This window comes from Physeter macrocephalus, chromosome 20 (genome assembly GCF_002837175.3).
Source record: "Physeter macrocephalus isolate SW-GA chromosome 20, ASM283717v5, whole genome shotgun sequence".
Lineage (NCBI taxonomy): Eukaryota > Metazoa > Chordata > Mammalia > Artiodactyla > Physeteridae > Physeter > Physeter macrocephalus.
The window spans coordinates 88,403,827-88,430,052 of NC_041233.1; the positions used below are offsets into that span (position 1 = coordinate 88,403,827).

General features: G+C 41.7%; 1 protein-coding gene across 1 annotated transcript in view; it reads left to right on the forward strand.

The window, feature by feature from the left end:
- The window catches only part of ZMAT4 (zinc finger matrin-type 4), a 269,984-nt gene that overhangs the window by 32,052 nt on the left and 211,706 nt on the right, over nt 1-26,226 (forward strand). The window contains exon 2 of the mRNA XM_024131526.1: nt 17,054-17,143. Within this exon, the coding sequence (XP_023987294.1) occupies nt 17,054-17,143 (90 nt within the window). The remainder of the gene's footprint in view (nt 1-17,053; nt 17,144-26,226) is intronic.

Consider the following 26,226-nt stretch of genomic DNA (forward strand, 5'->3'; position numbering starts at 1 on the left):
CACTACCAAATGTAAATTAGATAGCTAGTGGGAAGCTGCCGCATAGCACAGGGAGATCACCTCTGTGCTTTGTGACCGCCTAGAGGGGTGGGATAGGGAGGGTGGGAGGGAGGGAGACGCAAGAGGGAAGAGATATGGGAACATATGTGTATGTATAACTGAGTCACTTTGTTGTAAAGGAGAAACTAACACACTATTGTAAAACAGTTATACCCCAATAAAGATGTTAAAAAAAAAAAAAGAATACTCCTGTCTTTCCCTAGTTTACTAAGTTTTTAAAAGAATATAAATAGGTGCTGGATTTTATCATATGATTTTTTTGTATTGGTTGAGATAATGATTTTTCTCTTCCTTTAGTCTATTGATGTGGTAAATAACATTGAGCTTTTTGATGCTGCTTGCACTTCTTAGATAATCCAATATTGATCATGATACATTACTTTAAAAAAACCCCACAATGTTGTATTCAGTTTGTTAATTTTACTTAAGGGTTTTGGCATCTACATTAATTTTTTAAATTTAATAGACTTAATTTTTTAGAGCAGTTTTCAGGGTCACAGCAAAACTGAGAGGGAGGTACAGAGAGTTCCTATAGACCCCCTACCCCCCAACAGGCACAGCCTCCGCCATTTCAACATCGCCCAACAGATGGTACTTTCATTACAACTGATAAACCTACACTGACATCATCATCATCCAAAGTCCATAGCTTAGGGTTCATTCACTCTTGCTGTTCTACCTTCGGTGAGTTTGGACAAATGCATAATGACAACCATCCATCCATCTTTTTTTTTTTTTTTTTTTTTTTGTGGTATGCGGGCCTCTCTCTGCTGTGGCCCCTCCCGTTGCGGAGCACAGGCTCCGGACGCGCAGGCTCAGCGGCCATGGCTCATGGGCCCAGCCGCTCCGCGGCATGTGGGATCCTCCCAGACCGGGGCGCGAACCCGGTTCCCCTGCATCGGCAAGCGGACGCGCAACCACTGCGCCACCAGGGAAGCCCCCATCCATCTTTATAATATCGTATTGAGTAGTTTCCCTGTCCTAAAAGTCCTCTGTGCTCTGCTTGTTTAGCCTTCCCCCTCTGTAACCCCTGGCAACCGCTGATCTTTTTATGGTTTCCATGGTTTTACCTTTTCCAGAATGTCATATAGTTGGAATCATATGGTATGCAGCCTTTTCACATTGACTTCTTTCACTTAGTAATATGCACTTAAGTTTCCTCTAAATGTTTCATGGCTGGACAGCTCATTTATTTTTAGTGCTGAATAATATTCCATTGTCTGTACTCACCACAGTTTATTTTATCCATTCACCTAACTAAATGACTTCTCGGTTGCTTCCAAGTTTTGAAAATTATGGGTAAGCCTTCTATAAACATCTGTGTGCAGGTTTTGTGTGAACATACATTTCCATTTTGTAAAAAAGATGTGTTTTTTGTCTGATTGTCAAAGAAAGCTGAAGTTGAACCATATGAAATTTCCAATATTTGATTGTTTTTCACTTAGAGAAATAACAGATTCACATAGTTCAACAGTCATGGTTGTGGTATATTACACTGATGGATTTTCATCTGTTAAAGCAATAAACTGCAGTCATGCTGTGTAACCCTACTACCTAGTGTTTCTGCTTTTTTATTTTTTATGATTTCATGTTTTTGTTTCATATTGGTAATATTTTCTCAACTCCTAAAATATATTTAGCATCCTTATTTAACAATTTTGGTTGGTATTTTCCAATATTTTTGCTTCACTTGGTTTTGTGCCTGGTTGCCTGCAAGAACGCTGGTATTCCAAAGACAGACATTGAAAAGGGGACTAGACAAGGAAGAAAGATAATGACTTCTCTTTGGAAGTACTGGGTTTGAGCAAAACAGTGGCTGGACCTACAGGGGATGTTCTGAAGGCCCTTAGGAAGAGGCAATTGGAGGTCGGGAGGAGATGGTGAGAAGTGGAGTCTCAGAGTTTGAGAGCTGAGAGATGTCAGAGCAGCGTCTCTGTGCCACGCAGCCTCTTTCGAGCTCTGCACTTCTCAGCCTGCTCTTTGCAGATCCCTGGGAGGTTGGCCGAGACCGGCTCTTCCAGATTTTGCTTCACACTGAAGTGCGATCTAGCTGAAGCTGGAGATAGCTCTCCCAGTCTGTTTTCTTTTTCTTTCAATCTGGGCTTGGCAGCCACAGAAGGGAAGGGGAGAGGAGCTGATTAGAAAGGAGGGAAAATAGAACCGGGTTTTCAAAAATCCACTTGCCTTCTAAGCACTTGGGGAGCTGCAAAAAACCTAATTCCCGGTCCCCTGGCCCCTAGCAATTCTTGTGATGAGATCCGAAACCTTCCTTTAAATAAAAACGCTCCTATGATTCTTTTTTTTTTTTTTTTTGCGGTATGAGGGCCTCTCACTGTTGTGGCCTCTCCCGCCGCAGAGCCCCGCCGCGGAGCACAGGCTCCAGACGCGCAGGCTCAGCGGCCATGGCTCACGAGCCCAGCCGCTCCGCGGCACGTGGGATCCTCCCGGACCGGGGCACGAACCCGTGTCCCCTGCATCGGCAGCCGGACCCTCAACCACTGCGCCACCAGGGAAGCCCCACCCCTATGATTCTGAAACAGGTGGTCCAGGGACCAAACTTTGGGAAAGAATGGAAGGGAAAGAATGGAAGGAAAAGAACTACTCCAGGTCTGGTCTGTATGCAGAGGGGCAGGCAGTTGGGTGGAAACTAGGGATTCCTGCGCCCCTCCCTGCTGTCCCCGAGAGGCGACACGCTGCACTCTGTGGCAGATGGATGTGCTAACCTCTGCTTGCATTAGGTTGTGTGTCCCTCTTGTCCCTTCAGCTGAGGGAAAGGAGTGACATAGGGACTCTGGAGCATCTGGGGAGTATTTATTGAATACAACCATCTTCCACTGAACAAGTCTATCTCTCTGAACCACCTGGCTAGAGAGAATGGATTATTTCAGCATTCCCTATTTTTCTTTAATCATGCTATCAGTTCAAAGCAACCTGCAAACAGAGTAAAATCTGGGACTTTGAACAGGCAAATAGATAAGCTGAAATACAGGTGGTGGTGAGCTGGAGGTGACAGCAGATTTGCAGCTGGCAGCCATGTGCATGCGTGCCCTGAAGGTCTGGAGAGCACTATTAAGCAAAACAGGTATTTCTGGAAAAATAAAATATGCTTCCAGACACTTGACTCTAGGGATTCAAGAGAAAAAAAATTCTGTTTTCCTGTCATTAAGTGAAACAAAGTTATTAACCTATTTTTCGACTAGTGGCACGGCTGGACCCTCAGGATTTCAGCAGTGCTGAGGCTTCCCAGCCCTGCCCCACTTCAGCCGGCTAAGTTGGTGTGCAAAAATCTAGCTAAACATGGAGGGGGGCACACTAGGGTAGGAAGAAATAGTCCATTCTTTGCACATTATTTTACAGTGAAAAATGTTCCTAATAAATTTGCTGATTACTCTTCTCAGATTATAAAAGTTATATGTACCTACAAGTATTCTTGAAAATAGGATGAATGCACAATCTGTGAAAATAAAATCACATTTCAAGTGTACCAGAGGAAACTGACTTTAAAAATTTAAATTTTCTTGTACGTGGAAGAATCTCTTTGTTGGGCAGATAATCTGTTTTGTTTGTTAGTCCAATAAAAAATTATTATTATTTACTCTCGCTGCATTCAAAATGAGGTCTATTGGAGTTATGTTCTACAGTAAAAGTCATCTGGCCATTTATTTATTTATTTCAGCTTTATTAAGGTATAACTCACAAATACATTTGTAATATATTTAAAGTGTACATCATGGTGATTTGACATATGTACACATTTATGTACACATTGTGAAAGGAGTCTCTCCAAGGAGTTAATTAACACATCGATCATGTCACATATTTGTTTATTGTTTATAAGATCGATTAAGTTCTACTCTCCTAGCAATTTTTAATTATACAGTACAGTGTTATCAACTATAGTCACCATGTTTTACATTAGATCCTCACACCTTATTCATCTAACAGTTGAAAGTTTGTACCCTTTTACCAACCTCTCCTTATTTCCTTCACCCTGCAGCCCCTGGCAACTACTTCTCTACTGGTTCTGTGAGTGCAGCTTTTTACTGATCAACTGATTCCACATATAAGTGATTCCACATGGTATTTCTCTTTCTGTGTCTGGTTCATCTCACTTAGTGTAATGCCCTCAAGGGCCATGATTGTGTCTCAAATTGTAGGATTTCCTTCATTCTCATGACTGAATAATATTCCTTTGTATGCAAATACCACATTTTCTTTAGTCATTCATTCATTGATGGACATTTAGGTTGTTCCATATCTTATGATTTATGAATATTGTGAATAATTGTGAATAATGCTGCAATGAACATGAGAGTGCAGATACCTTTTTGATATCCTGTTTTCATTTCCGTGGGCTATACACCCAGAAGTGGAATTGCTGGATCATATGGTAGATCTATCTTTAATTTTTTTGAGGAATCTCCATTCTGTTTTCCAGAGGGCTGTGCCAGTTTACCTTCCCACCAACAGTGCACAAGGGTTCCCTTTTTCCACATCTTTGCCAACACTTGTTATTTCTTGTCTTTTTGATGATGGCCATTCTGAATGGTGTGAAGTGGTACGTCAGTGTGGTTTGCATTTGCATTTTCCTGATGGTTAGTGATGTTGAGCACCTTTTCACATGCCCACTGGCCACTTGTATATCTTCTCTGGAAAAATGTCTATGTAGTTCCTCTTCCCATTTTTAATCAAATTGTTCTTTTTTTTTGTTATTGAGTTACATGAGTTCTTTACATATCGAGGCTGTTAAGTTTTATCAGCAAAATGATTTGCAAATATTTTCTCCCTTTCCATAGGTTACCTTTTCATTTTGTTGATGGTTTTGTTTTGTTTTTGCTGTGCAGAAGCTTTTAGTAGAAGGAAAGAAATGTCAAAGATCAGAGTGGAAATACATGAAATAGAGACTAAACAGACAATAAAAAAAGATTGATGAAACTCAAAGCTGGTATTTTGAAAGAGTGAACAAAATAGACAAATTTTTAGTCAGACTTACCAAGAAAAAAAGAGAGAGCACTCAAAACCAAAATTATAAATGAAAGAGCAGACATTACAACTGATACCACGGAAATGAAAGGATCATAGAGACTACTGTAAACAAACAGATGCCAGAAAACTGGCCAGTCTAGAAGAAATGGATGAATTCCTAGAAGAGTACAACCTACAAAGGCTGAACCATGAAGAAATAGAAAATCTGAGCAGACTACAGAAATTGAGTGAGTAATCAAAAACCTCCCAGCATAGAAAAGTTCAGGACTAGATGGCTTCAATATTTGGTGAATTCCACCAAATATTTAAAGAAGAAATAATACTAATCCTTTGGAAACTCTTTCAAAAATTAGAAGAGGAGGGAACACTTCCAAACTTTACGAGGCCAGCATTACCCTAATACCAAAACCATTCAAGGACGCTACAAGAAAAGAAAATTACAGCCTAATATTCCTTGTGAACATGGATGCAAAAATCCTCAACAAATATTAGCAAACCAAATTCAATAATACATTAAAGGGATGATATTACCATGATCAAGTGGGATTTATTCCAGGGATGTAAGGAAGGTTGAAAATCTGCAAATCAATTAGTGTGATACACCACATGAACAAAACGAATGTTAAAGTCATTTGATCATCTCAATAGATGCAGAAAAAGCATTTGACAAAATTAAACATCTATTCATAATAAAACTTTCAACAAACTGGTTGTAGAGGGAATGTACCTCAACATGAGAAAGGCCATATATGCTAAGCCCACATCTTAACATTATACTCAATGGTGAAACACTGAAAGCTTTTTCTTTAACATCAGGAATACGACAAAGATGCCCACTCTCACCACTTTTATTCAACATAGTATTGGAAGTCGTAGCCAGAGCAATTAGGCAAAACAAAGAAATAAAAGGTATCAGATCACAGAGGAAGAAGTAACACTGTCTCTATTTGCAGATGGTCTGATATTATATGTAGAGAACCCTAAAGACTCCACCAAAAATACTGTTAGAACTGATATACAAATTCATTAAAGTTGCAGGATACAAATCAATGTACAAAACCCAGTTGGTTTCTATACACTAGCAATGAACTATCAGAAAGAGAAATTAAGAAAGTAATCCCAGTTACAATTGCATCAAAGAGAGTAAAATACTTAGGAATAAATTTAAACAAGGAGGTAAAAGATCTGGACACTGCAAGTGACAAAACATTGATGAAAAAAATTGAAGAAAACTCACAGAAATGGAAAGATACTCCATGTTCATGGATTGGGAGAATTAATATTGTTAAAATGTCCATTTTACCCAAAGCAATCTACAGGTTCAATTCAATCCCTATCAAAATTCCTATGCATTTTTCACTGAAATAGAACAATTTCAAAATTTGTATGGAACCACAAAAGACCCCAGGTAACTGAAGTGATCTTGAGAAAGAAGAATAAAGCTAGAGGCATCACACTTCCTGATTTCAAAGTATATTTCAAATCTTTGGTAATATGTATACATATAGCTGATTCACTTTGTTATAAAGCAGAAACAAACACACCATCATAAAGCAGTAATATGCCAGTAAAGATGTTAAAAAAAAACCCCAAACAGTATGATATAGGCATAAAAACAAACATACAGATCAATGGAATACATAGATCATAAATAAACCTTTACATGCATATGTGATCAAGTAATTTATGACAAAAGAGCCAAGAATAAAGGAAAGCATAGCCTCTTCAGTTAATGGTGTTCAGAAAACTGGACAGTCACATGCAAAAGAATGCAACTGTACCACTGTCTTATTCCCTACACAAAAATTAACTCAAAATGGGTTAAAGACTTAAACATAAAATCTGAAACCATAAAATTCCCAGAAGAAAGTATAGGGAGTAAACTCCTTGAGACTGGTTTTGGCAATGATTTTTTTGGGGGGTTTGACACCAAAAGCAAAGCCAACCTAAGCAAAAATAAGCAAGTGGGACTATAAAAACAAAAACAGACTACAGAACACAAAATCTTCTGCTCACCTGACTATTTAAGTAATTAACATGCTTTTATAGAGGTACCGCTCTGTGTAGAACTTTTAAAGGTACATAGTGGGAATGGATCAGGACTAGAAAAATAACGAAAATGAGGATTCAGTCATAACAACAGTTCAGTTTGAGAATAATTGTATGGTACATGCCAAGGAGTATAAAATAATAGGGTAAAAAGAGAATCAAATGTAAAAATATTACACGAGTAATGAGGCCACATTAAACCTGCTCCTGCTGCCCTGCTTGTTGGGTTGTCTGGGTGACTGTTATCTATTTCAGAAGACCAGGGACTCGGTTTTATCTTCGTTTCTCCACCACCTAAACCTCACTCCAAACAAATAGATGGAGACAAGTGTTTGCCCTTGGCAGTGGTTGGGTTAATCTTGGAAGACCTCATAAAGCCATGTTTTTATAAAGTGCTAACCTTTTTCTTATTCCAGGCATGAATTTTATAAGAGAAACCAAGAGACCTTGGGAAATGATCGCGCAGGATTGGCTTGTGTTTAAGCTTTCACACTGCAGAAGGCTTTGGTAGCTTTGTGGCTTCAAGTCACCCCGTCTTCTCTGACTTTAATCACTGATCTCACTGGCTTTATTTTTTCTCTCATCTCTAACTTTAACTTCTTTACAGGAGCTTCTGGAGGAAAAAAAAAATCATTTTTGTTTTATTTTCCCAAACAGCAAAAGTGAGGCCTGGGTGAGGTATACTGCATTATGTATCCTCCAGTGTTCTCTTATTTCTCCTTTGATTCTGCTTAAAATGTGCAGACATCTTGGAGAAATATTTAGCTCTGTCCTCACACAACAGAAAAATTGTTCCTCTGTGCTTTGGTGGTAATGTAATTTTTTGAGTTGCAAGACTTTGATTTAAAATTGTAATGCACCGACGTAGGCACTTGTGTAGGCAGACGGAAGTAACGGATTTAGTGTGAACATGTTTACACAATCATGAATGCTGCCCAGCCCACCCTATATGGTTTTCTCCAACAAAAATTCATTTTTCTCAAAACTTGTTTAAGATAAGCATTTCTCATTTCAAATGCTCTTTTAAAAATATTTCAGAAAAATAATAAAATGACCTAATTCTAGAAACTTTAAGGCTATCCTATTTGCTTTTGGGAAAGGGATTGATTCCTGTGTACAAGAAGAAAGACCCCCAAAGAGCACCTGGTGTGGATAGATGGCACATGTCTTAGCTCGGGCTGTGAGACAAAATAGCATTGCGTGGGGGCTTACACAATAGACATTTACTTTCTCACGGTTCTGGAGCTGGAAGGCTAAGATCAAGGTGCTGGCGTGGTTTCTGGTGAAGTCTCTCCTCCTGGCTTGCAGAACTGCCAGCTCCTTGCTGTGTCCTCACATGACCTTTCCTCTGTGCACGTGTCCTCATCTTAGAAGGACGCTGGTCCTACTGGATTAGGGCCCCACCCTTCTGACCCCTTTCAACATTAATTACCTATCTCGAAATACAGTAATGCTGGGGTGTGGGAGAGGGTGGTTGGTGAGGGCTTCCACATATGAATTTGGGGGATGGGTAATACAATTCAGTCCATAGCAGCACAAATGCCCGGGATCCTATGATTAAAAACTAAGTGACATATCACCCTAAGCCACAGCCTGTGTTTGACCACAGGTTAAATGAGATTTACTAAACCAGCATCTGGTGGATTGGGATTCTTGGAAACAGTGGAGGAGTTGGCTCTGCCAGTCCCAAACCTCCTCTTGCTCAACCATCTGGATCTGCTCACTCTGGATCTGGACTTCTGTACCAGCTGCAGCAATTCCTCGGTTTCCTTGGAGTTTCTCTTCAAGCTCAGCTGTCCTCAGGTCCCCTTGAGAGTTTTCCTGTAATGTGTACAGTCTGCAAAATGCCTGCAGGAGCTGTTGCCCCAGCTCTCTCTGGTCTGCATGCTCCCTCCTTCTCTTGGACCTGCCCTGCCCGTGGGGTTCAGGGATGGTAAGAACTGGGAGGTGGGTTTGATTTCATTTTCAGAGTGGAAGGGAATCTATAGCAATGATGTACACGCACTCCCACACAATCGTGGGAGTGCGTGTACATCAGGAGTCTTGGGCTCTGGTTCTGGATCACCTCTTTCTTTCATGCATGCGTTCAGTCCCTCAATCAACAAACCTTTCTTGAACACCGACTGTGTGTCAGGCATGATGGTAAATGATGGGGATGCAAATGAACAAAATAGGTGTAATCCGTGTTCTCTGAGGATTTAGAAATTGTGAGATCATTGTCCTCATCTTAAGGTAGAACAGAATGGTAAATCATCAAAACTGGAATGAACCTTTAAAATTACGATTTTTTTCCCCCTCTAATTCCTAGAATGACTAGGTCCCTTAAGGAATTTGGAAATTTCGAAAATAAGCATACATTGAAGTCACCTGTGATCCATGGTAAAGAATATTAATCTTTTGGTGTGTTTCTTCCTAGACTTTGGCCATGTCTATGCACACAAATGTGTATAGTACACATAGATATTTTTGTTTAAAAAATTTGGCATCTTTTATTTTCTGGTTTGAAACAGACTTTTTTTCTTAGTGTTATTGCATAGATATTTTTCATGTTATTAAATATTATTAATATGCTTGGTAGTGGCAGTTTTGGTGATCTATCATATATATGTCATAACATTTATCCCTCTCATTCAGGACATTTAAATTATTTTCTCATTTTCACTGTTATAAATAAATGACAGTACATGTCTCCGATTGCTTCCTTAAAATGAACTTGTAGGAGTAGCATTGTGGATCAAACAAGTTTTTGCCTTTTGAATATATATTGCAAAATTTCCATCCAGGAAGACTGTATCAATTCACATGCCTATTAGCTATGTACAAGAGTCTTAGTTTTCCTGTATCTTCACGGATATGGATATGTATATTTTATAAGCCTTTGCCAATTTAATGGGTGAAAATACATTTTTTTTTTTTTTTTTTCTGTACGCGGGCCTCTCACTGTTGCGGCCCCTCCCGTTGCGGAGCGCAGGCTCCGGACGCGCAGGCTCAGTGGCCATGGCTCACGGGCCCAGCCGCTCCGCGGCGTGTGGGATCCTCCCTGACCGGGGCACGAACCTGTGTCCCCTGCATCGGCAGGCGGACTCCCAACCACTGTGCCACCAGGGAAGCCCCTACATATGTATTTTAAAGTAAGAAATATGAGGTAGAATTTGGATGAACTTCTCTTTATGTATCTTTTAGCTATTTTCATTTCTACAATTCCTATTTATATCTTTTGCTTATTTTAATATTATTTTTTCTTATAAATTTGTTAGAACACTCTTTATCTTAAAGGTATTAGACCACTTTCTTTTATATATTGCAGATATTTTCCTACTTTGTGGTTTGCCTCTTACATTTATGTATTTCCGATTACAAACATATATATGTATATGTATATATTTAGCTATATCTATCAGTACTGCTTCTTTTGCTTTGTTGTTTAGAAAACTTTCCAATCACAAAGTTAGATATATTTTCCTAGTTTTCTTTTTGGTCCCAAACTATTGGGTCTATTTTGGGAGTCTTTTCCTATTCCATTTTTTTTGGTCTATTTTTTCTATGGCTAAAGCTGCACTATATTTGTCCTGGTCTTTCGTATGTTACATCCCCAGTATCATTTTTTTCTTACTTCTTTATCCTATTCTTCTGCATTCTAGGAAGTGACTCTATCTGGACTTCACACTGACCTGCAGTATTGATTCTGTTCTTGCCCTGCTGTGAAAGGCCTTCCAAATTAAGCTGTGGTATTTTTAATAGCTTTATTTTATTAACTCAGATAGTACATCTTCATCTTAATCAGTTGTCTTATCTTATCTTTGAACTTTAATCCTCAGTCCATATTTTCTGAAATTAAATGGCCCAATACAACATGCCACGTAAAACTTACTTCTATTTATTGTGGTAAATATTTAGCAAAGAAAAAATTCCTTGATGTCTCTTCCTTGAGAGTTTTTTCAATGTCTTCTTTTGTGTCATGTAATTTTTTTCTGTACGCCACTCATCAGTTTAAGGCCTGCCGCACGACCCCAGTGTGTGTGGATCAGCCTTGGATCCTTTCATAGTCCGCCCAAAACTTCTTAGGATCTTCTGATCCAATTTCAGCTGTAGGACTGGATGACAGACCATTTCAGTAGCCCAGCAGCCTGGGTAGGACATCTTGCCTTGGGGCCTTGGGCAGAGAAGTTTTATTTCTTCCTTCTCTGTGTTGGTGAAGCCTTTCTCTAGGGGGTCAGTCTTCTCTTCCTAGATTTCCAGATGGTCCGTCTTCCACTGTAGGTTTCTGTATCCAACCAATCCGGGTGCACCAATCTGGGAAAGAGCCCTACTCATCAGAGGGAATCTCCGAGACTCATGGTTTCTCTTGGTTTAATCTGCATTTGACCTTGACTTCCTAGTGAAGTTGCCCCCCAGTTTTTCTGGGGCTCAGCCCTGGGACCTCAACTTCAGAATGCTAAGTGGGGATCTGCCAGGGAAACCTCTCCTCCTTCCTGAGAGATGGAACCCCCATCTCACATCAGCCAGACATTCTTGGGCAGCTGGGGAGTTAGACCTTTGGTATGTTTTGTCTCTGCTCTAATCAGCTGCTCTTTACCCTAGAACGAGAGGAAATACCTCAAAAATTGGTGGCCTGTGAGAATCCCTCTTCTGTAATGATCAGTCTGTTCCAGGTTTTCTTTTTTTCTTGTAGTCCTTGGCTTATGTTAGCTGGTTTCTGGAAGAGGTATAATTAGATACCTATGATGAAATAAGATGGTGAAGATTTAACTAGGAAATCAGCAATGGATCATAAAGCTTATTTGAAATAACACATCTCCTGCCAGCCTCACAGCTATGATTGGAGGATAAAATGAGAGGATAAATGTGAAAGGACTTTGAAGGCTGTTAGGAACATTATGCAAATACAAAGTTGCTTTGTTATCGCCACATTTTATGAGACCAGAAATCAGTAGCCTTGTTGGAAGCAAATGTGAATTGCGAGTTTTTTAAGGAATGTGTGATAATGGAAGATGGTTATTTAGGTGAAGCAGAGAGCCGTTCTATTTCTATGTGTTTCGCCCTCTCCTTTCGCAGCAATAGATCTGAAATAGAGGTTGGTCTCGTTCTTTATCCCTGCAAAGAGAAGGCTGGCCTGAATTTCCACTTTAGACTATTTCTTATGGTGCCAAGAGATTGTTTCAGCCAAAGAAACTAATCTGCAGATAGGTCTGCCCACGTACAATGCCCAGCAATGGGGGCAAAGGCTTTAATTAAAATGGAAGAGTTGGTCATTTCTGGCCTATCTGGGAAGCTCAAAGTTGATGTGGTTTGAATGAAAGTAATGACTTTTGCTTAAAATGTGAATATTAATGCAAGAAACAACCTGGGTTTGACTCTGAGTGCAGCTGAAAGACATTGTAATTCCTTTTTCATGTTTTATTCCCCTGAAAGGGAATGGTCCTTTTCCCTCTTGGAACTCCGTAAGGTATACATTTAACATATAAGGTATATATTTTTTTCTTTTAAGTTCCTTGCAGCTGGCTTTTTAAGCTCTTAAAAGCAGTGTAAATTTTAGATATTAATGCATCTTTGAAAAAGTCCTAAGGACTTGCTATTGTTCGTGTTTATTTGGATGACATAAGTCAGTTTCAGAAGTAGCTTTCTTCCAGGGCTTCTCGGTTTGGTTGTCTGGACAGCACTTACCATCCCATAATCCAGCGGTCCACAGCCCGCTAGGGACAGGGCTGCACGGCAGGAGGTGAGCGGTGGGCGAGCCAGCGAAGCTGCATCTGCCGCTACCCATAGCTCGCATTGCCGCCGGAACCGCCCCATTTGTCCCACCCCCACCCCGACCCCAGTCCGTGGAAAAATTGTCTTCCACGAAACCGGTCTCTGGTGCCAAAAAGACTGGGGACCGCTGCCATAATCTCCATTCACACACAGAAAGCTAAAGTGACCACACTGTGAAAAGTACACATATTTACCATTGAATTTGTACGTACCAAAATCAAGTTTTCAGTTTTGAAGTAGCAGGTGCTACCCTTGGGTTAAGTAGGCTCCTCTAAATAACAATTATTGCAATGAAAAAAATATGCATTTTGAATGTTGATAAGGGTAGATGGAAATGTGGTCAGTTATATCAGTATATGTTAAACACATTCCAGATCAGTGATGCTTTTTACTAATTACAGTTATTTTGCATATAAAGTAGACAATGAGGAATTACAAAGGCTTGAGCATTGTGAAGTTATTATTATTTTTAGGTTAAAGATGAATCTGTTATAAAAATTAAGAAGGAAAACCATCCAGCCTCCTTCTACCCTAATAAATCACGCTTTTTTTCCTTTTCCCTTGCCACTTCTTGGTATACTTATGAATTTTTATTTAATTGTCATCATCGTATACAAGCCATTTTGAGTTTAGCATTTTCCATCCAACATTCATTACGTAGAAAGCATTTTTTCCATTTCCAGCTGAACATAAGGGCATTGACGGCTGCTTGAACCCATCCCCTGTTGTCAAAAATGTAGCTGCCTCCCAATTTATTTATTTATTTATTGTTCCTATTTCGATAATGCCACAATGAACATCTTTGCTCCAATTTAATTGTAACTTTTTATGGGGAAGGTTTTGTTTTTAGAATAAATGGAATGGAATTTCTATGCTAAATTCCAAGCAATTTCAGATGGTTAAGGGAAGTTGAGAGGAGTTGAGAGGAGGGTAGTTAAGAGAAGTCATTTGGAGGAAGACGCAGTAGGTGACTCGGTGTCCTGTCAGGACAAAGAGGTGAGTGTATCAGGAAGAAAGGGGAGGGCTGCTGGAGAGATCCAGGGCTGAGGCAGGGCTAGCTGAGTGCACCAGGAACGTTCTTCTGGGAACCTCTTTCCCTTTGTCAACCAACCTGATTTGTGGCTTTGGGTTTGAATCAGACTCACTGGGACTCCGTGCTCCTCTCACTAGGGAGTGGACTGTCATTGGGGTTGTTACTTCCTGCCTGAAGTCAGGGCTGGGAGGCCTTGGCTCCAGCCTGGAAAAAGCAGCAGGGGGAAAAGAGAGAACCAGGCGGAAGGGATGCGGCTAAATGGTGAGCCAGAACGCCTCCCCCATCAATCTACAATCAGGTGGTGTTTGCCAAGACTCTGTTTCTTTTCACCCAGACCCTGGGGCAAGGCAGTCCTTCCATCAAACCTGGAGGCTGGGAAGCTGAAGGAGAAAAACCAGCCTTCAATGAACAAAATCACGAAGAAGGCTCGTGGAACCCAGCATCACTCACCACTAATGGCTTCATACCCGAGCTGCTCTTTTACTCCTTTTTTTTTTTTTTCCCCCAGCTAATGGGTTTTTACTAGTTTTGTCAAACTGCAAGTAAATAACCTAGTGAACTCTGTCTTTGCTGGAAATAGTCTTTTTGAAAGAAATGGTTTATTTTAGGAAAGAGGGAAAAAAAAGCCCAACCACAAAACAGGCTGCGTTATGAGATTTCCAATTTTGCCAGTGATTTTGTTCCCTGGGTAGATGGATGCTGCAAGGACGGTGGTAAGAAGTTCTTCTATGGTAACGAACACAAAATTGAAAGCCTACTTCAGCCCCATTTGAGCTCACGCTGTTATCACTTTGTCTTTTCACCAATTACCTGTCTGTGTGTGCTCTTCACCAGCCCAGGCTCTGTGGCCACGTTCACTGTCCTGGAGATTTTGACATCTTTTAATTTTATTTTTTTTGTTTGACTATAGCAGTATTCTTAATATTCCCATGACCCCTTACCTCCAAAAACCCCACAATCCTGTAGGAAAGGTGTACATATTTTAGGAATCAACATATTTATCTGCAAAAGGAAAAGTGCTGGTTTGCATGGCATCATTCTCAAAAATATGCAGAAGCTAAACAGTGATGTTGAAATCGTCTGACACTGGTTCATATAGGGTTCCATTTCTCTGACCTACCGATCTTCCAGGCAAACAAGACTCCAGATAACCTTGATTAGAACTTAAGATACAACCTAGAAAGGACTACAAATATATTTTAAGATCACACTTCAGTACTTTTTTATGTCTCTAGTATTTTTCATGTTCTGATAGCACTTTTAAACCCACTTAAAGACCTTAGAAGGGTCCAGGGACAGTTTGGAAGCACAGTCTTTGTGCTCCAGGAAAAATGAAGGAATTAGAAAAGTGATAAATGAGGAAAACCAGACAGAAAGGATTTACACTACGTCCTGTAAACAAGATGCAATTTGCTGTGTATTCTCTGAAAATCACTTTGCCTTCGTGGCTAATCCATGAAGGCAAACCATTATTCAGGAGATCGGCTAGAACCCAATTGTAAAGAATGACAAGTGGAACCAAAGACTGGAAAAGAAGGAAGAAAATCTCTGAATAAAGGAAGGGGATGGGGGACTTGGAATCAGGTAGCAAAGGATTCAAGGAGAATTCACATTATGGAGATCACATAGAACTCGAAGTTAGGACTGATGCAGTCTGCAGTGAGCGATGTTTAGCATTATGTGGGTTACAGTGTTTCCTATACAGTGTCTCATTTGATTCTCATGGAAACCGTAATATCATTGTGTTCATTTTGTACGTGGAGAAAGTGACACTCGTTTTGGCTACAAATTAGAGTAAGTGACTTGTTCGATATCACGACTTGTTCGATATCACGACTTGTTTGATACCACGACTTGTTCAATATCGTGCAGCTAGAAAGTGGTAGGGCTGGAATTGGGGTTCTGAACTTCTGACTCTTTTATTGGTGTTTTCAGCCCACCATCCTGCCTCAGGTAGCAACTTGGAAGTTAGAACTGCAGTGTTGTTTACAGGTGAGGGGAGTTTGGATGGGCTCTCAGTTCAGCAAAGGAGGAAAGATGGAACTAAGAAGGGCAGGAATAGAGACGCAGACGTAGAGAACGGACATGTGGACATGGGGGGTGGGAGGAACTGGGAGATTGGGATTGACATAAACACCCTACCATGTGTAAAACAGCTAGTGGGAACCTGCTGTATAGCACAGGGAGATCAGCTCGCTGCTCTGTGGTGACCTGGGGGGGGGATGGGGGGGTGGGAAGGAGGTCCAAGAGGGAGGGGATATAGGTATTACACATAGCTGATTCACTTCGTTGTACAGCAGAAACTAACACAACATTGTAAAGCAACTCTACCCCAATAAAAATAAATAAATAAGGAAAAAAAAAACCAGAAAAGGCAAAAAGAAAAATAAAATAAAGAAGGGGTCAGTTTCTCCACACTGGACAAGGAGCAGTCAGGACAGATGGAACTTCATAGTCCTGCTAGTCTGCAGGAGGTGGGGCTTGATTTGTTCAGTTGCATCTGCCTGCTTGCGTGTAGCTTGGCTCTGATCAGGCTGTGGTTGGAGGTGCTGTGTGCGTGTCACCATCCCCGGGCGGCGAGGTCCCTGGCTCCTTAGGGCAGGGCAGCTGCAGTGAGAGAGTGGCTGGGGACCTAGCTCCTCGTCACAGTTGATCCTTGTATTATTCCCTCTGCTGACCTGGTCTTACCTTTGAAGACAAATAAACGTTCACTCCAGGCTAAAAGATCCCAATGGTTTTACCTTTCTTCATTAACTCTGTTTTCTAATCCTGAAATTATATTGGCTTGATGACCTTGGGCAAGTCACTTAACCTATCTGAAACTTCACCCCATGGGACCCATAGGAAGGTGCTCAAGTGTTTTCTTTTTTCTTTTTTTTTCAGTTTTGATATTTTTTAATTGAAGTATAGTTGATTTATAAAGTGTTAATTTCTGCTGTGTAGCAAAGTGATTCAGTTACACATACATATACCTTCTTTTTTAAAACATTCTTTTCCATTATGGTTTACCATAGGGTATTGAATGTAGTTCTCTGTGCTCTGCAGTGAGGACCTTGTTGTTTCAAGTGTTTTCTGGGCAAAGCCCTTTTGGGCATTTGCAGTCACTGGCTGTGTGTCCAAGGATTCAGAATGCCTTTCTCTTTCACAGTATCTGCTTCTGCTTTTTCTTCCCAGAGTCGAAAACATGCCAGTAAAGTCCGACTATATTACATGCTTCACCCCAGGGACGGTGGGTGTCCCGCAAAGAGGCTCCGATCAGAGAATGTGAGTATCTGATGCCACATGTTATCCTTGGATAATTTGTTCTGTTTGCTAAAAACTTTGCAGGTCTGGGAATTGCAGTTAGGTCCAGCTTAGTGGGAAAGCTAAGTGAGTTGAACTCATTCGCATTAAATATTACAGAAAATATGACATGTAAGCAAGTCTTTTCCTTTTTTCCTGCCAGAACTTGCCAGTATGGGGTTGGGAGACTTTTTGATGAGACTGTGCTGGGACCTCACAGAGAAAAGAACAGACAGAGGGGCTGAGACAGACAGAGGCTGGCTGAGGGGAGGCGGGCACCTTCAGAAGACATGACCTAAGGGCAAATCTGTCAGAAAGATCAGATGCTTTGCTTTCTACATAATGTATGTTTCCTTTGGTGTGTGAAACAGAATGCCATTTGTTCATTTATAATGAAAGCTGTGCACATCTTGCAAATAAAAATATTCAGGGCTTTGATCAGCGTCACTTTTCCCTGAGGGAATGTTTACTTAGGAAGACAAATGACAATTAGAAAGTTGCTTTGAGGGTTTAATGTCAGAGCAAAGGGGTTCCCTTAGCCAGGCCAAGGCCAAGACTGCTGAGAGAAATATTGCTTCCTCCCAGCAGGGGACCCTTTTCCTAATGAGTGGAATATTCTTACCCACCCATGGCAGAGACCCTCTATGATAAAAACTGCCGAGGAAACACAGAAACTCCTCACCCTTTGAGGGCTGAGAGGCTGAGGATGTAGAATTCACACCCCACACTCTCACCGTGCTTGTGATCCTGTTTTCTTTCTGCTGCCATATCGATGCCAGTCTTATTAAAAATTAATACATGATCATCAAAGAGACTGGACAAAAACTGTACTTGTTTGTTGTCACAGAAGAAACAGAGAGAGAAGGGTAACTGCATGTGACCAAAGGTAGCGAGCACGGGGTCCACAGCTTCCAAGCCCGTGTCTCAGCATCACAAAAGGAGGTGCTCACGCATAGACTCGTCTGGATGCTCTGGAATTTTCTTTACTGCCCACTGAGGAAACAGAGACACATAAGCCACAGACCTGTGGCTTTAAAGAGACTTAAATATAGTGAGAGAGGTTAACATTGTATAAAAATTAGCTCTGATGCCACAGTGTAGGTGTTTGTTAATAACATTTGTACAAAGCCCCATGGAGACAAAGGGCAGGTGAGTCACGCCAGGGCCATCCGACCAGGGAAGGTGTTAACTGCAGGGTTGGCATGTGAGCTGGCGTCTTCGGGCTTGGATGGGTGGTACCAGATGGAGGCATGAGAGTGAGGGGAGGACAGGTGTTTTCTTGGGTGCATCCCTAGCCAAAGAACCTCTTAAGACACAGGAAAGTTGGCCTAAGTCAACTTTTATGTGATCTCAGAATCCTGTAACCACGTTGGAGTCTCGCCCTCCATCAGCTGTCTATTAACAGAGAGAACAGAATTAGGTTTTTTATTTCCTCTTGAAATTATTCAGCGATGTATCCCTTTATTCAATAGCCATTTAGTGTCTAATCCTAAGAGTCAGAAACAATTGGATTCACGGACATTTGACAGTTAGCTCTTTGAACACAGATTATTTTCTCTCCACTCAAATTCTAATCCTGAATGTTGCACTTATATCTGAGCTCCTACGAGTAATCCATCAGGTGTAGGGGAGGAAAACCTTTCCTTTCTAGGTTCCTTGGCTGGTGTAATAATTCAACTGACATAAAACACATGAACAGAAGAAGAACAAATTTCATTTCATACATGTGGGAGCCCCAAAGATAGGAGACTCAAGGAGGTGACCAAACCAGGCAACTTTTATGCTTTTTAGACAAAGAAGCAAAGCAATAGATTTGTGAAGGAATTGACACGACAAAGGCTTTTGGGCTTGGGGTAGCAAATTAGTGAAGGAATAGCAAGGTTGGTTTATACAGGCTTCTCCCCCGCTGAATTCCGTATCTTTGGTGATACGGATGTCTGTCTACCTCCTGGTACAGGGAAGGTGCCTTTTACATGGGAGATTTATTTCCTGATTTCAGGGGGACAAAGGATGGTCAGAGTATCCTTCTTGGACCTTGCTGTTTCTTAAGTAACTTCATTAAAAAAAATCAATATCCCAAAATGGCTTATTTTTGGGTGGGTTTATTTCTGCTCCCCTTCACAAGCAAACAGAAAGGAGCACTGTGGCTCCAGCTGTGACCCTGAGGACACAATCTTTGCTGCTCTGGTCAGGTCCATGTTCCACCCCACTCAGGCTCCGGTTCTGCCAGACTCCTTGGGGTCAGTTGATAGAGGGGAAGAGGTTCAGATTTTACAGAAAGAAGTGTTTGCAAGTGTTTCCTTTACCAAAGGCCCCTTTGAGAACTTTTTCCTGGATTTTGAAAACTTAGCTCTACCTGTGATTTGCTGATTGAATCATTTTCTATGACTTGTTAATCATTGTCTGGAAGCAAATAAGTAAGTAGGAAAAGCAACATAATGATCTTACTTTTTACAAGAGATGGTTGATGCCTTAATAGGCTGTATGGACATTTCACAGGAGGAATAGATCATTTCCATTAGGCGTCCTGATGCATTGGATGCTGTGTGGAGGGTACCCCCAGCCCCTCTCCAAGACCCTGAGAGTTGATGCTGGTAAAGACTAAAAACACAAATCAACAATGGCCAGAACATATCTAAAAGTAGAACTTTGACCCACGACCTGCAGCAACCAGTCCAGAAAACCAACCCATTGATATCCAGTAACTGGCCCAGAAGCCTGCCTGCTGTGAGTCAGACTTGTAGGAAGTCAGACCACCGTCTCTAGTGACAATCCAGGAAGTCAAAAAATAGCCCTGTAACAATAGGCCTCGAATGGCCAGGCTTGATGAATAGCTGACAGCTTCCCTAATTTCTGTCCCTGTTTCCAACTTAGGACCAACCAGAAAAAGCCAGATATGTACCCCTAACCAATCACATAGGCTGTCCCATTCTAGGTGGCCCACCTGCAGTTTCTTCCCCAGGCCAACAGCCTCCACGTGTGAAACCTACCCCTTTTCCATTATGAAGTTCCTCCACTTCTCTGCTTGCCTTTGAGTCTCCTCCAAATGTAGGTGACGTTGGCTGGCTGTCTTGCTACAGCAAGCTCTACATAAATAGGCTTTCTTGCTCCCATTTGGTTGTTGTTTATTTCCACAGGGTGGTAAAATGGGGATGAGAATAAGAATCTCTAAAGTACAGGTTCATCCTAAGACTCAACTGAACTAACCCCTCTATATAGCACTTTGTTTCCAAAGTGCTTTCTGCAGGCATTATTTATTTATTTATTTGGCTGCGTCGGGTCTCAGTTGTGCTTGCGGTGCATGGGCTTCTCTCTAGTTGTGGCACGTGAGCTCTCTAGCTGCAGCGCGTGGGCCTAGTTGCCCCGCGGCATGAGGGATCCTAGTTCCCCGACCAGGGGTCGAACCCGCGTCCCCTGCATTGGAAGGCGGACCCTTAACCACTGGACCGCCAGGGAAGTCCCTCTGCAGGGATTATTATTACTGATCCTCTCTCCACCAGCACCTGTGACCTTGGGAGGATGTAATACCTCGGTCCACTTGCCTCTCCAGTCTTGCCCATTCTTCCTCCTCCCCTGCTCTCGGGGTCTGTGGTTTGCATCCTAGTGTTCCTTGATTGAGAACACTTTTATGGCTGCCCCGAATATCCAACAAAAGGAGTGCTTCTGAAAATAGAAAACTTGTTGATTTTCCAAACCCTGAGCACACATGAACCTTGGGCCCTAAAATGATCCCTAAAGTGATCCCTAAAATTGATGGGTAATGGCAGCCTGGGAACACACAGTAACTCTGAATTTACCTACAGATGAACAGAAGTGCCTGTTACTTTTCCCAGGGCCATTGCCATTTCTATTCCAGGTCATTTGACCTTTTGTTGTCGTTGTTGCTTTTTCAAAACTGAAATTCATTTCTGTCTTCTGGCCTTTCCAGCATTTTAAATTCCCTGCTTTACTCTTTAGAATCCTCCTTTGGGTCTTCTGTGTTTTTTCCCTGAGATTTTAGAGCAGGACATTTTCCCCTTGAGGCCACAGAGTAAAATTAAATGGGAAATAAATTGTTAGAGTTGATTGCCTTAGAGAAATGTTCAGGAATCCCACGGGCATTAGAGCCAAAAAGGACTTTAAAGATTATCTAGTCCACCGAGAGCCTCCGTTTTCTACCAATGGTCCTTTTTATTATCTTCTCACTCATGGGTCACATGCTTTGAAACTAAAAATTCTGCTTGGGAAACAGCACTTTTAAGTTAAAAAGGTGATTTAATTTTACTTTTATTTTCATTCTATGAAGATAAGGAACCGCCAACCCAAATTGCCAGTTGGTATTAAATAAACAGTGTTTTTACATGGAATTAATGTAATTTCTTCTAAGTGGGGAAACTTGACATTTGGTTAGTGTGATTGAACTTATCACTCCTAAATATTTATATGGTTTCCCTTATGTCTGAAATATTCAGCGCAGCTTGAGAAACCTGCATTATCACGTTCACAGGTCCCTAAATATCCTGGCTTTCAGGTTGGGAGGACTTGATATAACCTCCCTCCCACCCCGTAATTACAAAGGTGAAAATGAGGCCCCAAGAAGTACCGTGACTTGTCCAAATTTGTCAGACCTGAGAATAAGACCCTCCCGGCTTCCCTAAATCTTATTCCTGGGCTTCTTCCACGTATCTTGAAATTGTATCTTATTTGGAGTCATGGAAGCCATTGCTGGGTCCGTAGCCAGAGAATATTGCTGTTCTGGGGCAAAGTAATAATAGTAAGTGGCACTGATGAGGTGCTTCCCACTTAAGTTCTAATTGCTTTATATACATCAACACATTTACTGTGTCACACCTCCTGTATAAGGCAGCAGCTAGCATTATCCCCACAGAGAAGCAAACTGAAATCGAGATTAAGGCATTTGACTCTGGTCCTACAGCTGGTAAGGGGCAGAGACAAGGCTGGGGAAACATAAAACACAGCAAAATAAAATTCCCTCTGGCCCTGCAAACTAGCTAACCATGCCACTCCCAGAGACAGGTGGTGAGCATCTACTAAGTTCTGGGGGCACAAAGATGGAAGGGCATGGAACCTTCCTCAACAGAAATCAGGATCTAGCCGGGGCTTCAATGTGCAAATCATGTCTTGTCATACCGTGTGCTAGGTACTACCCTAAACGTATGTCCAGGCTACCATCAACAAAAATAATCCAGAAACAATCCATAACAGGAATAGCAAAGAGTTTTATTTGAGCCCAGAAGACAGCCTCTGAGACAACTCTGAGGAACTGCTCCAGAGAAGCTTGGTTTTCAGCACAGTTTTAGGTCGTGTCAGAGCTAAGAGCGTCAAACAAATCAGGATACCTTCCTTCTAGGTTTCAGGAAAAAAAAAAACCGCAGAAGAAGAAAACCCACCACCACATAACACAGTGAGTCAGTATGGCCTTGGCACCTGGGAAAGGGGGGGGTCTTATCATGGAAGTAGCACGAGCCCTGGTGTCCCAGGAAGGGAGACATTTCATCTTTATTTTTATTATTTTTATTTTTTTTAATTTTTGCGGTACGCGGGCCTCTCACTGTTGTGGCCTCTCCCGTCGCGGAGCACTGCGGTACGCGGGCCTCTCACTGTTGTGGCCTCTCCCGTCGCGGGGCACAGGCTCCGGACGCGCAGGCTCAGCGGTCGTGCCTCACGGGCCCAGCCGCTCCGCGGCACGTGGGACCCTCCCGGACCGGGGCACGAACCCGCGTCCCCTGCATCGGCAGGCGGACTCTCAACCACTGCGCCACCAGGGAAGCCCTCTTTTATTTTTAACATGGACATTCTTTACTTTTGGTCAGTGTGCCCTTTTCTTTAATAATTAAAGCAGATGTACAGTGTAGGTTTGATAGGCCACAAACAGGCTGTTTTAGTGAGCATAAAATTCAAGTTAACTCCTGTGTAAGCCAGAATGACTTTCCCATACCTCAATATGTGAACGTTTCTTTTCTCACTACCATCTGGGCACAGGGGAGGGGTCCCCGATCTCTCCTGGCAGGACGGGGCAGGACAGTGTTTCCTGCAGAAAGTGACACTGAACTGATTCTTGAAGGGTGGGATGTGGACGATGCTAATGAAGAAGGGTGGGAAAGGCCGCTTCTGAGTGTGGCCTCGACATGAGTGATGTCTTCAGGGAAACAAAATTCAAAGGTGTTTCTAGATACAAAGTGCTAGTGGGTGGCTGTGTTCGTGTCCTTGGGCTGCTGTAACAAGTGACCCCAAACTGCTTGGCTTACAACAATAGAAATTCATTCTCTCACGGTTCTAGAGGCTACAAATCTGAAGTCAAGGTGTAGGCAGGACCTCCCTCTGGAGGCTCCGATTGAAAGTCAGGTCCACGCTTCTCTCCTAGCTGCTGGTGGTTGCTGAGAACGCTTGGCGTTCCCTGACTTGCAGCTGAGTCACACCAGTCTGCTCCCTTCCATGTGTGTATCTCTGGGTGTCCTCTCCTCTTCGAAAAAAGACCCCAGTCATTAGATTTAGTGCTCATTATAATCTAGTGTGACATCATCGTAATTACATCTGAAAAGACCCTATTTCCAAATAAGGCCACATGTCCGAGGTGGACCTGAATTTGGGGGGACGGTATTCTCCCAGCACAGCAGTAGAGACAAAAGTGGAGATTGGATGGTAGACAAAGGTACAGACCCATACTGTGCATAATATTGACATTTACTTTGTCAACATTTTCCATTTTCTCGACTGGTCTGCTGCTGGATTCATGGGGAATTCTCAAAGAGGGGTGCATCTACTGAGGATGCTGTGTCTTGGCTTCCAGTTGCACATTTAGAGCTAGAAGTGGGGATTCTTTCCCTGGCTCAGCAACCTATTAGTTTTACAGCATTGCTTTGAACTTTCTAAACCTTCACTGCCATGGTTTTATAATCAGGGATTACAATCACTGCCCTGCTTGTTTAGAAGCCTCCTGTTTGCGAAGCTGTGTAATAAACCGTAAAGTGTGTGTAAAATGTTCCTTCATGGGATTTTAAAAAAATTATTTGTCTATTAGCTCCATTCTTTCATCTCTGCAGTGCAATATACGGCCTTCTATCTTCCAGTTAGGGACAGGCCTGATGTTCACATCTGGAAGACTCGAAGAGCAATTAGGAAATCCATAGGTGTGACTTAATATTTATTTCTGTGTCTTAAGCCAGGGGTCAGAACATATTCAGCGGCCAAATGCAGCCACTACTTATTTTGTAAGGTCTGCCAGCGAAGAATGGTTTTTACGTTTTTAAATGTTTGGAAAAAAAATCAAAAGAAGAATAATACATCGTGACATGAAACTTACATGGAGTTCAAAAATTAATGCTTATAAATAAAGCCTTATTGGAACCCAGCCATACTCAATCCTCTCCATAGTGTCTAGAGCTCTCTTCACATCACACAGCAGAATTGAGTGGCCGTAGTGGAGGACTCTTTGTCCCACAAAGCCTGCAATGTTTACTCTCTGGCCGCCACACAGGAAATGTTTGCCCGCCGCTGTGTGAAGCGGATGCCTCTGGCGAAGGAGGAGGTGAGTTGTCATTCCTCTGGGTGGCTGTCGCCCTACTCATAGGAATGCTCCCTTTGGAACATTCCAGACTCTAAAGCTGCCTTGTCTTCTGTTCATTTCCAGAGTTTCGTTTTTTTAGGGCCCAGCAGGTTGCATGTTGTAGGGAATAAGAAGTATCATTCCTAACCCCTGCACAGGAACTCTGTTGCTATTTTGCTTTGTTTCTTTCAACAGGATAGATTGAAATTTATGAACAGGTTATGTTGTAAGAATCAGTTTGAAGTGGGCCACACTGTGGAAACAATGAGGATGGTTTGTTTCTTCTGCCACCTTCCCACCAAACTGAATTTATGGTAACCAGGACTCCTGAGTTTTCTGAGACAGCCCTGATGTGTAGAATATTTTTTCTTGTCACTACAGATAAATGATATGTCCTGAAAAATCTAGTATTTCCTCTCCAAACTGTTCCCAACAGGGGAGTAACACTTTTGTTATACAAACACACAGATGATAATTTAAATGAAAAAACAGATGTGAATGTACAGTATGGCACTTAAGCTGTATACAACTTCCTAGGCCTGCGACAAGATCTGTAGCTTGGGACTCTGGTACTGAAGCTCATTTATACTAAAAAATATATATCATAATTATTACTTCCATCTAGAATCTGATTCAGAGGAGAGGAAAGAATTCCCCAAAATGACAGCTATGAAAGTAATTTTTTTCAGGTGGAGGTAGTGTCATGGCTGTTTGATTACTGTAAGCCTTGTGGCCTCCTCCTGTACTCTGTAATCCCATTATTATATTGTTATCATTGGATATATCCTCTCCTTAGCAGACGACTTATTAAGCCCTTTTTATGTGTCAGGCCCTTTACTAAATACTTGGTATTTATTTCATTGGAACTTTACAAGGGCAAGTAGGAATCTTCATTGCCTCCATCTTAAAAAGATGTGAAAGCTGAAGCTTAGGTCAAGTATCTCATCCAGAATCGTACATCTTGTAAGTGATACAGCCAAGGTTCAAACACAGTACAGTTTAGCTCTCGAATCTGAGCTCTGAATTACTATATATTCTTCATTTACTTAATCTTTCATATTAATTGGCTGTCTACCAAGAGTCAGGTGCTGTGTTAATTACGGAGAATTTAATAGCAAATGAAACAGATACAGTTTCTGTTTACAGTGTTTGCAGGATAGTGTGGGAAATGGACACTAATTTAAAAAATCATACAAATATCTAAATGAAGGAACGTAATGGAAAAGTAGAGAATGGGGAAATCCAAGGTCTTTGGCATCAGGGAAGTCTTCTCTGAGTAAGGATTAGTCAGAGCCGTGAGGGGAGACAGGAGAATTCCAGGCAGATGGAACAGCATATGCAAAGCGTCTGCAGTCAGAGAAATCACAGCGTTTAAGGAATAACAAGAAAGCCAGCATGGCTAGAAGCCGTGCGGTGAGGTGCAGAGAATGGATTGATGGAAAGAAGAGTCTCATCTACTTTGAAGTGTCAAGTATCAGACTTTCAGTTGTTTCCTGTGTCGATGAAAATCATCCATAAA